General features: G+C 42.8%; 1 protein-coding gene across 1 annotated transcript in view; it reads left to right on the top strand.

Moving 5' to 3' along the window:
* The window catches only part of PGBD5 (piggyBac transposable element derived 5), a 68416-nt gene extending 51172 nt beyond the window's left edge, over window positions 1-17244 (top strand). Inside the window, exons 5-8 of the mRNA XM_059835800.1 lie at window positions 2618-2800; window positions 9555-9750; window positions 15440-15545; window positions 17049-17244. Of these exons, the coding sequence (XP_059691783.1) occupies window positions 2618-2800; window positions 9555-9750; window positions 15440-15545; window positions 17049-17244 (681 nt within the window). The remainder of the gene's footprint in view (window positions 1-2617; window positions 2801-9554; window positions 9751-15439; window positions 15546-17048) is intronic.
* Window positions 17245-17682: the final 438 nt, after the last annotated feature.

Raw genomic sequence — 17682 nt, 5'->3', positions numbered from 1 at the left:
TAATGCATTACAGAACAGGGGGGAACGCTGCAGGCTTCAGTAGGTAGGATCTTAATGATTTGAGGTAGCATGAAATAAGTTGGATGAGAGGGTGGGGAGAGGGAAAATAAAGGCCATATGGGATCCTAGGCACTTGCAAGGATATTTGAAGCTATGCCTTTGCCAATTGTCTGTACCCAGACGCTGTTTCACAGCAGCCTTGATGCCTTCCAACATTATGCTGCTTGTCACCCATCTTCCCAATAGAGCTGAGCATGATAAAGCTTTGAATGATGCTTCTCCAAAACAAGAATAATTGTGCCATGAACAAAGGCTGTGCTTGGATAGGCAGGAAAATGCCCAAGGAGAAAAAAGGGGGATATATTTAACATTGGAGGAGGAGGGAAGGTTCAGTAGTGGGTATGGATGTTTTTGTAAAGGGCACTGAGGAGGTGAACAGAGCAAGGGGGGATGAGAATCACAAGATGGCCATTACAAGGGTCCTTGAGATAGAGGGGAGAGTGGAGGAAGGGTGCCAGGTGAACAGGGAACTCTGCTAAAAACCTATGGAGTAGGTAGCATCCTAGTAGGAAAATAGTGATGTCTCAGTAGATGGTTGCATGGTGGGCATGCGCTTTATAGTAGCTGCTTGCAGACCCAAACCAGCCCACGGTGAGGGACCAATTGGCTCAGGGAGTCTACAAACATTCCTGCCTTTGTTCTCATCTGGAAACTGTTTCTATCACAAAAGGGATTTTTAAATTTTTTTTTTAAAGATAAATAATGTACATTTAAGACTTCCTTTTAATATGTGCTGTACTTCTATTTGGAATTAGCGTGTATTCGTCCTTGCACCAACTTTGTTCTTTAGCAAGTCAATTACTTCTTCAAAATACAAATTATGTCTCATTTCTCAGAGATTTCATACATAACACACTCCTCTGGGATCTGTTCCACGATGCATGAATTGCTACGGAATATTACATTAATATGTCTAGAATACCAGTGCTGGGAGATACACCACCTAAAGTAGGGAGAAGCTGTTTAATTGAATTTTGTTCCCCTCTAAGATCATTGAGATATAAATTACTGGGAGTACTACAGCAAATGTGAGCTTTTTTGTTCTCTGAGCATTCTTTTATGAAGGAGTGTGCTGGTAAGAGAAACAGATGCATATGCAGGAAGGCAGTGCTGTATGTTCTGGATGGTTGAGGTCTCAAGCAAGTTTAACGAAACCTCGTTGTTGATACATCACTCCAACAAACAAGGCAAAATTCCTTCCCTGAATACTGAGCAAGTTTCAGTTTTTTCTCTGACGTGTAAAATTTTCTGGAATTCCTAAAAGACTTGAGTATTTTGGACCCAAAGTCATGAAGGCAGACCTGGGCAAATTTTTTGAAAAATTTGCATTTGTGTGTGTTTTTTTAAATCTTTGCAAGTTCCATGGTGTTACAGTACTGTTTGAGAGACTGAGCACAGTGTCTGCTTCTTCTCATTTCTCTTTCCAGCAGGTTATTTCTGCTGACTTTTAGAACAAGATGAAGGTCAGATGCCTAGTTGGTTTTAATAGGTGTTCAACTTTGATGAAAGTTATACTTTTGTAAAATACTGTAAGTGAAATCAAATCGAAGGCTTGTGTACAAAGGAAGGGTTATGTGCTTTCTCCCTCTGCATGATAATGCAGAAGACTCCTCTTCTAGAGGGATCACTTGTAGGAAGGAAGGAATAGCTTTACTTCAGTGCTCTTTGAGTTGGTGGTGTACTAGCTGGACTGTGTTCAGTTAATTATAGTCACGTTACTAAGGGATAAATGTTCCTGCACTCGAACATAAACATGCATGTCCACCTACAGATGATGGTGACAGCTCTCTTGAACTGCATAGCATTGTGGACTGCACAGTAGCAGGCTACACACTAAAGCTACTGCAGCCTGTTGCAAATGAGCGAGGCATTTCCCTATTAAGAGCAGGATGTTGTGCTGTACCCTCGTTCCTGGTTCAATCTGTTTTGGTGGGTTGTCTCCAAATCATGATCTAAGTAAATGATCTAAGAATTAGTGCTGTGCCTGGAGAGTTTGATGAGGATGTTCTGGCTGATTGGGTACGTGTATTGCTGGCTCTTCTCATTTATGGGGGTGCACATGCACTTGTGTCGCAGCCTAATGGTTGCTGTCAACAGAAATACATCTGAACATTACTGGAGTGAGCTAATGAGCCATTTCCTTCTGGTCATCTTGTAGGGGCCTTTTTTGAAACTGAAGTTCCCATTCTCTCCTTTTGCTGGCAGCATTAAAGACTGTGCAGATTCGGTACAACACATAATTTTGGTTATGACTTGAGTCTTTTCCTGCCAAGCAAACAATCTTCAAACTGCACAACAGTGGTAAGAACCTCAGGAAGCCCTTAAACTGAGGCAAAGGACACTGTATTTATCAGTAGCTGTGCCAGCTAACCTGAGGTGGTTTTAAAGCAACAGCCCCTTGAAAAGGGCTTTAGATATTAGCACTTTATAAAAAGTAACTGCTGCCTTGCTTCTCAGCTTGTTGCCAGTTGAGCTAAGCAGGTATGTTGGCAATTGCATCTGCTCCCTCTGGACTCATTTATAACCTTCTGACTTTTCTTACCACTTCTCATTTAAGATTTATGTCCATCTCAAAGAAGGGAGTGGTGCTGATGGGCTGGATGCTTTGAAGAACAAACCGCAGCTCCACAGTATGGTGGCCAAAAGCCTTTGTCAGAACGCCTCTGGGAAGAACTACATCATCTTCACGGGCCCGAGCATTACCAGCCTGAACCTCTTTGAAGAATTTGAGAAGCAAGGTGCGTATCAAGTGACTCACTGGGTTTTAATGATGACGGACCTCAGGGCCCTCCTGCCACTGAATTTAAAAAACTCCCAAAAGGCTTCACTGAGACTTCAATTCCTTCTATAGATAAGTTGGTCATCTCTAAGAAAAGATCTAATTCATGAAAAGGCACTATGCAGAGGACATTCTAAGTTGCTCTTCAAATCATCCTCTTTAAATCTTCTTAAAGTTCAAAATGAGGATGTAAAAACGTTTCTAATAAGGGTATTTAAAGCCCTTGCTTTTGTTCTTTGCCTTAGAAATGTGAGGTCTAATCTCCTATATGGCCTGGAGGACTTTTCAAGGCATTTCCTAGCTGCCTGTGGTTTTTCTTTTCCCATTGTGAAAGACTAGGGATGGGATGAATCCTTAAAGGTGTGCCTTAGAAGTCCTTGCTGGTTTAATATCCGTTAAAGATGTGACTTCTCTAGATGACATTGTATGCCATTGCAAAAGCCCTAGCATGGTTCGCTTTTTTGCCAGTATAAACATGCCTTGGTAGGACAGTTTTTAGTTCTTAAAGCATAATAAATTCTACACTGGCAAAAGCACACTTGCCAGCAGAATGTCCATCAATACAGCAGTGTGGCTCTCCCAGCCAGTTTCTTGCTAGTGTGGAGAGTAATCCCAGGCCATTCTCTCTGTCAAATGCCCCCTCACCTTGTGTGTGGAAAAGCCACATGTTACTTTGCTTTCAGAATTGCTGAGGACTTGTGACTCCCCTTACATTACAGGCTCCTGCGCTCTTGACAGTCATTTATAAGTCATGTCAACATAACTCTCGGATTGTTCTTCAGTCAGCATGGCCTTTCAGAGTCGATATAGTAGATACAATAGATCCTTTGTAGCGGTAAGACTGGAGGCTGCCATTACAAATCATGTAGGAGGAGGCTACGGGGACGTTTCCCTTTTCAACACACCCCTGACGACAGAGTTTTGCTTTTGGCATGTTTTCCATTGCAGAAAATTAAACCCACCTCGGGCATTATATTAATGAAACATGGCCCAAAGCAGGGGGAAAGGCTGGAAATTGAGACAATATCTTGATTCTCATTTACAATGAGAACATCAGTGAGCTGCACCAGTGCTGTAGTTGAGCACTTCAGACTGTGCTGGCACTGAGGGCTGTCTCTAAGCTCTATGTAGGACCTAGCTCCTACATTATTTTAGGTAAGTTGGAAGCTCACAGAGTACAGTGGAATACCACTATATTCTCACAAAAGAGTCATGGTTTCCCAAATGCTGCAAATAGCCAAATGGGAAAGAAGTCAAGCATATTTATAGTGCACTCTGAGCAGAGATTGTTCTTTAGTAAATGACTCTTTTCAAAGCTGATTATAAGCATTACATTTTTAAGACTGCCAAAGCAGTGATGCAAAGTGTGGGTTCAAAAAAATGCAGAGGATAACCCACATACTCCTAGTACCTGAGATGTGTCAGGTGTAAACATAAAGACTGACAGGCAAAAACTTGGCTGCTGAGTTGCACCCTTTATGCTCAGCTAGGGAAGGATAAAGACAATATGGCATGACCCTGTTGGTCCATAATGCAGGTGAAAAAGATGCATGGCTACTAAACCAGCTAAGTGTGTATTACTTACAGATAATTCAGATTGTTCATAGGCGTGAATTATTAATGTTCTTTACACTGAACAGATCATTCAAATTAACAGTTTCTAGCAGGTAGCAAATTCAGTAATGTCTTTTTAAAGCATGTAATTTTGACTTACTATCTGATCAAATATGCTAATGCTATACTGAAATTTCAGTTTCGTTCATGGTTTGTTATATGGCTTCATGAGACTTTTTTATTATATTTGACAGCTGCTTCCAAAACTAAATTTCAGATCTGATACATGCCATCACCTTCCTAGGGGTGAAGCTATGGGGTGGGGGGCGGACACCAAGATAGCAGTTTTATTGGCTTTGCAAAATAGCGTGGCACTCCTATATAAAGATCACGGGGAGAATGTTGAAAGTGTTTCTTTTTAATAAGGGCATGGGATTGTCTGCATTTGCCATCAGTTACTAGGAGCTAGCTCAGAGGTTTTGCAGGGGGATGTTGAACTGGAAGGACTATGAGACACTGGGAGGAGTGAGATGCTAGAGATGTCAAGCAGTTGTGAAGTCACTAAGAGCCCTGGAGGAGATGGTTTTTACTGACTCTGCTGCAAAGCAGCTGATGTATTGCCAGCACCTGCTGGTATCCTACTGCATTGGCAGTATGTTTAGGGAGAGGCAAGCAGAGAAGCCTGGGCTGAGCAGAGAGATCTCTCCTAATGTATCAGACAGTCACCCTCAGCAATGACCTCAGTGCTTTTTTTGTATGTGGCTTAGCCAACTAAATCTGAACAGGGCCACACCATGACCAAGAAGTGTCATGAGAGCCTGTTGAAGAGCATCTATGCTCAGGTGGTCATTACAGTTCAAGACCCATTCTTAAACTGATGAATTTACTTTTCTTGTTCAAGAAAATTTAGTTTCTGGGCTAAAGGAGGATCAGCAGTAGAAAGATCCTGTTGAAAAATTGGTGCTGACCTTAACTGCTTTACGTTGTTTGGGGGCTTTTTTGTGACTATCAACAGAGAAATAGGGGGAGATTTAAATAAGCTAATGCTTAGAAACTATAAATTTTTTGGGAACCTAAACTGACATTTAAGGGAACTAAAGGAAATTCTGGAAACTCTAGAAAGAGGCACCCACTAAAAATGTATTATTTCCTCTCAAAATTCTTGATGAAAAGGACTGAGGGTCTTGGTAGCCAGCGAGTTGAACATGAATCAGCAGCATGCCTTGGCAGCAAAGATGGTCAACACTGGGCTGTGTTAATGTGAGTGTAGCCTCATCCCTGTAGATCAAGGGAGGTGATTATTGCCTCCTACTCAGCACAGTTTTGGACAACACTCCCCCAGTACAGGAATGGCATTGATAAACTGGAGTAAGTTCAGCAGAGGGCCACCAACCTGACCAGGGGCTGGACCACATGCTCCACTATGGGGAAGGAACTGCGCTTGTTCAGCCTGAGAGGGACCCAACAGCAGCCTTACGCTACCCTGAGGAGGTCATCGAGAGAATGGAGCTGGCTCTTCACAGTGGTGCATCGTGGAAGGATGAAAACCAACAGACATAAACAAACAAAAGAAGTAGTTCAGACTAGGTGTAAGGGTTTTCCTGAGGACAGTGGAGCAGGATGCCCAGCTGGGTTGTGCAGTCTCTGTCCTTGAAGGTTTTCAAGCCCAGACAAGATAAAGCCCTGAGCAGCACTGTCTGACCTCACAGCTGACCCTACTCTGAGCAGGGGATGGGACTAGAGACCTCCCGAGTTGCCTTCCAACCTGAATTAGCCTTTAATCCATGGGATCCTGTGATCCTACGAAGACTTTTGTGGAACCTTAACTATCATTTGCTTTTCCTAACCCGCACATGCATTACTGCAAAAACTGCGGTGTTCTTTATTGAAAGCCTGCTGTGTAGCACCTTCACTGTACCACAGTAGAGAATATATGCCTAGTAATATATAGAGGTATCGGTGAACATAATTCTAAGATCTGTGAAGATACCAAGAGCTGAGAAGACTTCAGAAAATAAAACAGAGCACTTTGATCTTTTTCAAAATCAAAAACCTGAATAGACTTCTTTTCTATTTTTCAGGGGACATACAAAGCATTTCTTTCTCTGGCCTGTGAATAGAACTGGAAACCTGCACTGAAATGCCCCAAATTCTCTGTTCTGCGAGCAGACAGCTGTCATTGTTATTTGCTGTGGCATTCATTCATCGTGCACATCCCTTTTTCCCCCTCTAAGTATTAGTGTTGTCCCTTACAGAGGACAGCATCTCCTAAAGCCCTGTGTTGCATGCTTCCCTTAAACATCTAATCCCCGAAACTCCCTTTTGCACTTTCTGAACCAGCAGGAGCAGCTGGCTCTGTCCTGCAGAGTGGCTGGGGTTGGCAAAGCTGCAGGAGTTGCCAGCCTGGGTGACCATGGCACTCCCACAAGCTTTGCAGTATCCTGCGACTCCAGCACGTGAACTAAAGCAAGCTCTCATCTCCACCACAACAGGAGCCCAGTTGCCCTAGCTCTGACTTGACTCAGCATTGCATGCAGGATAAATGATTTCAGAATGTGTATTTTTGCCTGAACTACCTCAAGCCTGGCTGCCTTTGCAAATTGTACTAACAAAGATGTGGTGAAACAGGCTTCAGCACAAGTGCTCCGGGGCCTGGAGACCTTGGGAATGAATCTTGGGTGACTACACCACATGTCCTCATCTTTCCTAAGCTAGCTTAGGTGTATGCATTTTTTAAGTTTAAGAAGACCAGAGGAAGACAACCTGTCTCCGTTGACTCCTGTGTATGTGGCAAACACCTGTTGTGATTCTGATTTAATTACACACAAAAACTTCATTGAGCCAGATGGACATAATTTTTATTGCTTCTATTGTTAGAGTAACTGGGTGGTTTTAAAAAACTCTACAGATTAAGGGTGTCATCCGTGATGAGAGACACTAGTAAATCTGCAGAAGCGCTGCACTTTTCTAGGCTATACAGCAGGAAGGTTACACACTGTGTTCCTGAGAGAGGAAATGGTTCCCATTATTCTGTATGAGGAGTGAAACATCTGCTGGAAGCTTTCTGCAGGCTTATTGCCTGAGTTAAAGAAAAGGCTACAATTAATTATTATGGGATCTCAGAGATGGCTGTTGCTATTTTGAAGCGCTAGCAAAATAATGTAGTTATTAGCTTGATTTTATAGCATTGCAGTCTCCTGGAGAGAGTAAGTATCACCCTTCAGTGAGTCATAAACTTTAGGCAGCTAAGGAAATTCTTCTCAGGCTTGCTTGTTATCAAGCAAGAAGACCTTAATATTGGCTACAAGAAAGCTTTCTAAAAGTTTGCTATGTTAATGCCAAAGTTTGCAGGTACATGACCTACACTGTTTGTGTACCTCTTAGCAAGACAAGACATTAAAAAAAAAAAAAAAAAGCCTTCCATTGGAGGTGCAGTTCCTCCTATATTGATTATTAGCCTGTTGCCATCAGGCCTTTCTCGTTGTCTTTTGTGGCAGGAACTTTCGGATTTCCAGGGACCGATTCATTCATTAGAAATAACTGATGGAGTGGACATTTCCTCCTTCAGAATGAAGTTGCCCCATTGCTGTGTTGGTTGACCTTCTTCTGACATGAGTGTCTTAAATTTCTGGTGGAAGACCCTTAGTGCCTTGTAGACCTGCCCACAGAAACTGGACCAATTCATGAGTATTAGCAATTACTATATTAGTATTCCTGTAGTATCTGTGAGCTGTTGAGGGGATGCTCAGCATGCCAGGCACTATATGAACCAAGGACAAAGGCTGCACCTGCACTCAAGAGCTTAGGTCATTCCAGAAAGACAGAGGCAGAAGAGCCACATAAATGGAAACCCAAGAACAGAGATAATGCTCAGGGGAAGCCAGACATGGTAATCTGACTTAGCATTTCCCTTGTAAGGTTATCCAGTTATCCAATGTGCAAAATTCAGCAGATCAAGCAGACTTAGCTGACCGATGAGCTTTAAACTACTACAAGCCTCAGCTGCCATATGAAAGATGTGCACAGATGTCATCTGCTTCCATGACCATCGTTTTTTCCACTCAGATGGGTTAATGCAAAACCAAGGGAGACTGAGGAAATTTCCATCCAAGATGATCTGCTTCTCTTGGACTAACAGAAACAGGCTGTTATTATTTCACAGCCTAATAACAAATTCAAGCGTTGTCATTATTAATGTTCTTTCCAAATCTTGTTTGTGCCCACCTGGCTGCATTGAGATGTGTTTTGTGCTGTTAGATTTTATTCATTGCCTTTTTCACATATGAAAAGGCCAAGAAGCTGTGAGCAGCCGAATGTGTAACCTGTAGAGACTCTGATGTCTGTGCAGGACAAGATCAGTGCTCACTCAACTAGGGCACTATTTGGTTTTTCTCCTTTCCCTAAAATCCATTTTCATTGAACTTGTATTTCCATCTTATCCATCCTTCTGGCACATGCATTTTTTAAATCAACCAGTGGTTTCAGTGGTTCTTAATTGCTTAAGCAGCATTTCCTTAACAAACCAGATGGTGCAAGTTCAAGGAGAAGGGAGCTGAAAATCAAGAACTGGGCAGCACAGTGAAGCAGTAGATTAAACCAGAGTTTGTCAGCTATGTATATTGTGATTAAAAGCATCATGGGAGTCATGTAGGAGAATTTATTTCAGTTAACATCTGAGATGCTATAGCTTTCCCTACCTCCCTGCTCCCTCCACAATTTATTATTAGTTAAACGTCAAAGACTCTCTTGAATCGTAAATTCTGATTTGTTCCACAATGCATATCACTGCTTTTTTTTTTTTTTTTTCAGTCCTATTTTAAACATGTTGTGAAGACTATTGCACATATTATAGATGTTATTGTTGGGAAGATATACCCTGAATTCTTCTCCTTGTCATTTCATCATGACTGTGTAGGAGGTGTCAATACATTTCATCAAGAGAGCAGGCTTTCTGCGCTTGTCTGTTTCCAGAGACGTTCATGTAGGACACAAATCTTTGGTATTACAGGAGAAGGCCAGCTGGGTAATGTATCTGTTGGACTAGAAAGTTGTAGGACAAGCTCCTTCTCTAGTCAGGTCATTCAGACTTGCTCCACTGCTCTTGCTTTCTGGGTCCATGCAATGGCTTGCTGATAGGGAACGTTTTTGTTCACATGCAGAGATTTACTGCTGTGGGTTGCTGAGCACCAGGAAGAGTGACTGCACAGGCCTACCTCCATCCATGCTGAACAACCCTGAAACTCCCCAGTCCAGGGGACAGTACAGAATACGGATGAAGGGAAACATGTCCTTGATCTGCTGGTACAATAAAGGGCACTTCCGTTTTCTGACCAATGCCTATTCACCGGTTCAACAAGGTAAGCAATATTCCTACTGTTCATCTGGAAAGTCAACATGCTTTATGTGACAAGGCAAGATGAGTCACCGAGTTTGATAATAAGCCTGAACAAAGAGCTTGATCATATTATCCTAGATAAGCAGTAGTGATGACTTCCCCTTTGTGTTTTCCTACAGCTATTCTTTTTTCCCATACGAAGGTTAAAAGCCTACTGCTAATGCAGCCTCCTTTGCCTGAGCTGGTGGAGGCAGTATCCTTTTAGGTATAAAGATTATATCTTTGCTGATGGTCAGAGAAGGGAAGAGGGTTGTTGTATAAGACTATACTAGCCCCATTTGCAAAGCATCTTGTAGGATTGCTGCTACAGAAAAATTAATAAGTGTCATGATGTACTTAAAACTCTGAGCAGATTCTACAATTAATTTATCTTGTCCAGTAAAAACTTAGTCACAAACAAATGTCTTTTTGCCGGAAGTAAATATGATTAAGGCTTCCTGTTTTATGTTAAATTGATTTTAGCAGTTGATGAAAAGAAACAAAAACAGATAACTTGGACAGTTCAAATAATTGAAAAGAGGTTTTTCATACGGAAATCTTTTCCTTTTTGAAACATGTTTTTAAGAAGGTTTGGGAACTCCTGTAAGATGCAGTATGATTAGCTAACTCTTTGAAACTCATCTTTCAGTGAAAATGTTGCTTCAGTTTCTCTTCATTTTTATTATTCAGAATTATGTATAACTACCTGAGACAAACAAGAATAACCTAAACTTTTAAATGTAAAGACACCAATTCAAAGGTATCTTTCATACTCATGTCCTGAGTCCTGAGTGACTGTCACATGTGTGTACAGGCTACAGAAGCAAAGTTAAGGCCTTGATTTACTATATGATAAGCTGAGAAGTTGACTTAGTGTTTTGCTCAATGCCTTGCCAAAAGCAAAAGCGTGGCTGATCCTGAGGAATTCTGCCGGGCACCATAGCAGAGCGAGGACTTGGTGACTCGGATGGACTGGTGTCTGAGTGCCAATGCTGAAAATACGTGTGTGAAGGAAATATTACTAGAAAAATACTCTGTTTGTAAATGTCAGTGTTAACTGCCCCTTTAAAAGAGGGGCCAAAAGCAGACTCTGCATTGTCAGTGTCCTTTACAAGCAGCACGCGGAGGTGTGAGCTGTTATGCTTGTGATTGACCTTGGGTCTGTTTTGGCATAGACAGGATTGTGGGTTGCCTGTGTGAGGTAGTTTAAGGTCCACTGATTAGGACCTATGTGTGTGGTGGTGGGCAAGACATGCCCAATACATTGCTCACCAAATGCTTGCTGGGACAGTTGACATAGTTCACGGTGAATCAGAGACTGGCTTTTTAAAGAGTGGTGCTGGGGGGAACAGAGTCTCTGGTGGAGAGCTGGGAGCAGATGGAGACTCAGTAGGAACGCAGGAGACCAGATTGCCTGCCTCTAATTTGGCATCTCTGAAGTCAGTGCGGCAATGCCAGTTTAAACCAACTCGAAGCTGGACCACCAAAGTCTCCTCTAAGGCATGTAAATATAGAGGGGGAAGAGGAGGGATCTATGCTCCTTGAGGCAAGCCTGTAGCACAGAACTGCTAAGCACATGTGCTAGACAGGAGAGGAGGTAGGGGCAAAGGGGAATAAAACCCATGCAGGGTAGTTGGACAGAGACTGGCGCCAGTGTGATCGACTGACAGTGCATGGTACTTGTTTGCACTTGCTTGAGTGTAAATGTTGATGGGTTGGAGGAGGCCGTGAAGAGAAAACCTTAAAAACAGAAGGCAAGAGATGGTCAAAACAAAACTTAGGATCAGAAAAGAGGTGGATGTAGTTAATAATGAGCTATTTATTGCAATTTAAAGGAAAGTCAAGAAGGTAAATCTTGCCTGTACTCGGAGTGCAAATCCCACCCTAGCCAGAGGCACCAGGAGGGCAGTACACTTGTCAGACCTGATCTATGAATACTATTCTTAGATGCAGGAGGTTATTTATTATAGATGTTTTGAACCAATGTGTCATAATACATCATCTCAGATGCTAAAGGATGAGTCTTATTCCTTTAGTCTTGCAAAAATGTCCTGCTTACTCTGCTATCAAGTATGAAGTTTCTGCCTAGAACAAAATTCAGTGGGGTTTTTAATTTCCCTTAAGCTTTAACTTGAGTTTGCTTTTTTCCTTGTACCTGTATTACGGAAGAAGTGAGAAGCCAAAAGAGATTAGGACCCCCAGAGTGTAAAAAGTTGCCCTTATTCTAAAGCAGGTGATCTATGTGCTGGCCCAAACCTCCTCATCTGTGGGACAAGGCTGCATTTTCGTTTTTCCACTCTAGATCTTGTGCCCACTTTCCCAGCATCTCCACTACTATGATCTAGAAATGACTACAATCTTTTCTATTTTTCATATGGAGCAGGCAGCAACTTCACTTGCTGCACAGCAGGATGACCAGAATGACATCTTTAGCAAAAACTTATTGAACCCAAGATCTTTTTAAGAATTAGCTTCTTTCTGAGAAGAGCTTTCACAGCTGCTTTTCACCAACCAGCTCTACTTAAAAGCTAAACGGACAATAGCTAAGGATAGAAGACAAAGCTTGGGCCACATATGCAAGGACTGCAGATAGTGTGTTGGCATCTCATAAGTGACTTGTGAGAAGATGGGAGATGTTGTGGAGACATCGTAATTGTATGAAGCAGTTGTGTAAGTCCCTGTGTGGTTCTTAGCCCAGGAGGAGCTGGAGTGAGGAGTGTCTGGTGACAGTCTAGTTACCTGAGAAAATCAGCTTGTGAGATTGGCCCAGAACTGGAAAGTCTGGGGAAAGAAGCTTACGGCAGGGAAGCTTAGGGTTTTAACTTTAAATTTCCACATGTCCTTTGTGAAACTACATTTAGGGGGCTGTGTCCAAGTATGGTGAGGGTGGGGATGGGGCCAGAGGACTCTGATGGGAAGACCTTGAACATCAGACCTTGTACAATGCTGACTGTCCGCAATTCTGATAAAGAACTGTAGCAAATCTAAGTCCTGATAAAAAGCCATGTAGCACTTGGAACATGCAGTTATATTATGTTATGAAATCTCAGTGCTTGCCAAGGTGGATGCAAGTGCTAGTATTACTGAGCCTCCGTTTTTAAAAAGCATGATTCTAGCTCTTAAAGTCACAGATTGGCTTAGAATAACTGTTTGAGGAAACAAACCTTTGTCTTTCTGCTTGTTTCATTTGGGGTGGTGTTTTCCAAGCTTTGCTTAATGAGCATACAGCTTAAAAACTTAAAAAAAAAAAGGTTAAAAGCTGATGCCTGTCCGTGGTGGCAGCATCGTGGCCAGCAGCCAGCACCCCTTCCAGCATGCAGGCAAATGCAGGCTGCAGCTGCAGCACAGGCGGTGTGTTCCCTGGAGTGCTGCCAGGGACAGGAACACAGCGATGCTGGGGGAGGACCGGGAGTGGAAATAGCTCATCGGATGTGCTGGTGAGTCAGCTGGCTTGGGACCACTTGGGACCGCTTGCCACGGAGACCTGCAGCTAGGAACTACCCAGCTCCGGCAGTTGTCTTCCCTGGAGAGGTGGCCTATGGCGATGAAACAAGCCTAGGAAAGGCTACAAAAATAATGTGCACATAAAGCTATTTATATTCTCAAAACAGAGGAATGTTACATGGAATATAATAGAAAGTGAGAGGGAGTATATGGTACCCACATAGCTGCCATCACAATGTATTTTTTAAAGGATTGTGAATACAAAGCATATTGCAAAGGAAATATAAGTCCTCCAGAGGAGGAGAGGGGCAAGAAAGAGAAGAGAGCAAGAGAAGAAAGAAGGAAATTTTTTTGTAAAATGCTGGCACCAGGAACATACTTCCCCTTTCCTGACCTGCCCAGGTGGGATAGCAAGTGATTTTGCAGCACTGATGCAGTAGGCTGGTGGTATATCAGCCCTTCTTACATTATGCTGGCCAGATTTTTGTAGGACTTATTAGAAGGATCAAAAAAGCACTATAAAAAGTATGTGAAGGCAATGAAGGATTTATTTATTTATTTATTTATTTGATTGGGGTTTTTCCCCTCCCCTTGGGCTACATTTACACCCAGCTTGGGGAGGCAGAGGTGAAAGAAGAGTGTGTTGAACAATTTAGAGGTGACATCATTTTGGACTCTTGAAAAATCAGACTTCAAAGATCCCAGATAAATTGCTACATGGCTCAGCTGTAACATGACATTTAGTCTGTGTCATGTCTTGCTTCAAAATAGAGCCTGCCAGCTAGGACAGCACAGGGGGCTTGACAGACATAATGGATGGAATGAGACTTCCAGCTGAAGGAATGAAATGGTGAAGTCTGTAATCAAAACGTGAGGAGCATTTTAGGGTTGATTTTAAAACAGTTGGCAGAAGGAAGACAATGAGAGGTTGAAGGCTTGAGAAATGAGAGAGCCCAGGATTGTACCTGTACTGAAACGATGCTGAGAAAGGATGCAACCAAGCCTGCACTTCTCTAGACCTGGAGAAAAATAGCGTTGTGCCTGGGTGAGTGCAGAGATCCTCACTAGACAGTGTGCCATAGGCATGGAGCAAGAGGTGGTCCATACCCTGGAGACCTGACCATCAAACCCTGTGGGGACATAAAGTCAAAAGTTAGGGAACAGGCACCTTAATAAAGTACTACAAGTCTGTTTTACTTATCCTTCCCTCCTACAAGAAGCTCCCCCCAGATGGAGAAAACACAGTGTAGAGAAGGAATAAATCAGAGAAGAGCTAGGGGAGTTTCTTGGGAGAGCGTTGGACTCAAATACTGCTGTAGTGTTGGAGAAGGCCAGGTCAAAGGGAACAGGGCCCGTTCTTGGAGTAACCTGCTCTAGGCACTATGTCTTTGTCTATGGAGAGAGTGGTTAGTAGGTAGCTGCAGAGGACTTGTTGCCTTACCACAGATTTCTGCAGCAGGCAGGATAATCATCCCCCCATGATGAGCTGAATTATCTAGCCAGCTGACCAGGCAGGACAGGGAACATCATTCGCAGGCAGAGGAATGTGTGCTTAGCTCCACTGAGCAACCTAAGCGTACATCTGAGCTCTGGCTCCCCACAGCAGTGAATCAGGCTGCTTCTCATTTCCAAGATACTGTGGTTGTGGCTCCTTCAACTCACCCACCAGCATCACCTCTGTCTTGACTGGGTTTAGCCAGTTGGTTCTTTCTTACTGTATTTTCTTTTCTTTGTCAATTAGCACCCGGTGGAATGGAGGTACTGTTGCTCTTGGCCCCCGTGGGTGGAGAGAAGCAAAGGATTTAATTTCAAAGGACTCATTTGGGACCTTCAGAACTCAAAGCATAAAATATCAAGTCACAGCTCTAGAGGTGACCAAAACTCATTGTGAACCGGCAGAAGAGAGACTAATACACTGTCTGTAGGTGGCTACTCTGGGACTAAAGCAATGGGTATTTTTTTCTGCACATACGGTAAAAGTGTTTGTGTCTAACACCTTTTCATTTCCAACTGAAAAATGATCCCTCTTCTTCCCCTTCCACTCGCTCAATGTACTACCAATGGAAAAAAAAATAAAATTAGCATCTCTGTTACAGATAACTTCCCAGTTTTAGGGCAGAAACTGTCAATAAGGTTTATTTTATAACAAACCGTATATAGAAACCATATCTTTTAATTGCTAGACCTGTCATGTGGATTTAAAACTGTTATGTTTCTAATTGATGCAGGAGTTATAATTAAGAGAAAAAGCGGAGAAATTCCATGCCCATTGGCTGTTGAAGCATTTGCTGCTCACCTTAGCTATATCTGCAAATATGATGACAAATACAGCAAGTAAGTATGTGTGTATGTGTGTGAGTGTATTTCTTTCACTCCTCCTCTGCTGCAATGTTTGAATTCTCCATGTCGAGCTGCAGCCGAGGGCCCAATCCTGCTTTCACAGAATTAATCTCTGATGAAACTCCTGTTTTGGTCAAAGGTCAGAATAACTGCACAAGGGTAAGAGCTGCATTGCTAGTGTTGGTTGTGTTGTTGTTGCTAGTGTTGGTTTGGCTCTATCTACCCATCCACCAGTCAAAAACAATTTGAGACTTATGTTCTTAGCATCTTGTAAATGACTTTTAAGAAGTGTTGGGAAGATGAGCCAGCAGGCTGATATTCTTGGCAACATCAAATTGAAGGCTAAAGAATTCAACAACGGTCTACCAGCCCCACAAGTCTCCCAGGCTAGCTCAGCTTTCCACCCCTATCAGCAGATGGTGTTTAGGTGATTGTCTGTCCTGGTGATATTTGTGTCACCTAGAGCCCGAAGAAAAGGATGTTCAGTTGTGGATGTAAAGCTGATCTAGATGATCTGGGAGAGCAGAATGTAGATCTTTTGGCTCCTGAATTCCAGTTGGGGTCCTCAGTGTTAGCTCTCAATGTAGCAGGGAGAAAAAGAAACGAGTAAGAATAGCAGTGGTGAAGCTTGGCTGTGGGAATAGCAATGAGGTGCAGAAGATTTCAAGAACTAAAAATTGAGGAGAGAGAAAAAGCAGCAGGGATTTTACAAGCCAATTCTGGGCAAGGCAGCAAGAATTCAGTAGAAGAGATGAAAGAGGAGGAGGTGGTTGCTGGAGACCGATGTTGGGATCTGAGCTGACGAAATCAGTATGAAAAAGAGGTGAGGTAGTAGATTTAAATGGTTACTAAAAAAAATGAAAGTAGGAAAGTGGGAAATTTTATGACCAAAGAGTGAATATTCTGGCAGTCCTAGAATTAGTCAGAACCTAAATATAAGGATGTCAGTCCTTCTTAGTTCTGTCTTCTGGAGACGTGCTGCACATACCAGCACTGCACACTCTGGCTCTACCCCCACATCCTCCCACCTACTGTTGACAGCAGCAGAAATAATTCTTTGCTTGCAATAGAGAAAAACAAGAGGAGAAGCATCAGCAGTCTTCCCTAAACTGTAACATAATGTGCCTGAGGCTTTTTTCTAGTTACAAATTGAAGGGATTCAGACCCACAACTCCCATCCTGTGGATGTTTGTCACGGGTAAGTTCGAGGAGTCTGTATCAGTACTCTTACCTATGGGGAGTGGTACAGAGGTTGCTAAGGTTTTGCTTCTGAGAGCAAGGAAGTCTGTTGTTTTAGACACTACTAGAAATTTCCAAACTTATGCAACTTTACTGTAAATGACTGTCAAATACATTGTAGAAAGTTTAAGATGATACTTGCACTAGGTATTAAATCCTGGGACTGCAGAATCTTTGTCTGGGGTTATTTCTTGCATCCCAGCTGCAAGTGTTTGGCTGAACAGTGCTTTTCCCTCCCCTTCTCTCTTGGCTTTTTAGGTATTTCATTTCTCACAAACCAAACAAGACCTGGCAACAAGTATTCTGGTTTGCCATCAGCATCGCTATAAACAATGCCTACATCCTCTACAAAATGTCAGAGGCCTACCACGTGACAAGGTATAGCCGCGCACAGTTTGGTGAAAGACTTGTAAAGGAGCTTCTGGGCTTGGAAGACACCTCACCCTCCCATTGATGCATTGTTCTTGGTGGCGTAGGCAGGGGGTGGAGGGTAAGCAGAAGACGATACCACACCTGGAACAGCCAAGCAAGGAACTTGTGACACCACCATATCCAAAAATGCCAAGTGATGCCACTAGAGAGGTGGAAACTTCGTTTCTAGTAGCGACTGGATGTAAACATGTCCTGCAGAAAGTGCCACTGGAAAAGCTGACACAAAATTGCATATGTGAATGCCTTGTGGGAATCTGTACGCCAGAAACAGGCTTAAATTAGTTGTCATCTCAATGCTATTTGTTGAACAGGGTCATCTTGTAGAGTTCCTCTTGGGCTAAGGGCTTGTCGTAAGCTGACATAGCTCAGCAGTCCTAGGCGGGCATTACAGAAAACTCTACACCTTATTCGGAGTTACTCAATTCTGGGACAAGCAACATAAGTCTGCACCATGGGCTGT

This window comes from Gavia stellata, chromosome 2 (assembly GCF_030936135.1).
Source record: "Gavia stellata isolate bGavSte3 chromosome 2, bGavSte3.hap2, whole genome shotgun sequence".
Taxonomy (NCBI): Eukaryota; Metazoa; Chordata; class Aves; order Gaviiformes; family Gaviidae; genus Gavia; species Gavia stellata.
The sequence above is the reverse complement of the archived record's forward strand: the minus strand, read 5'-3'. Positions and strand labels throughout refer to the sequence as shown.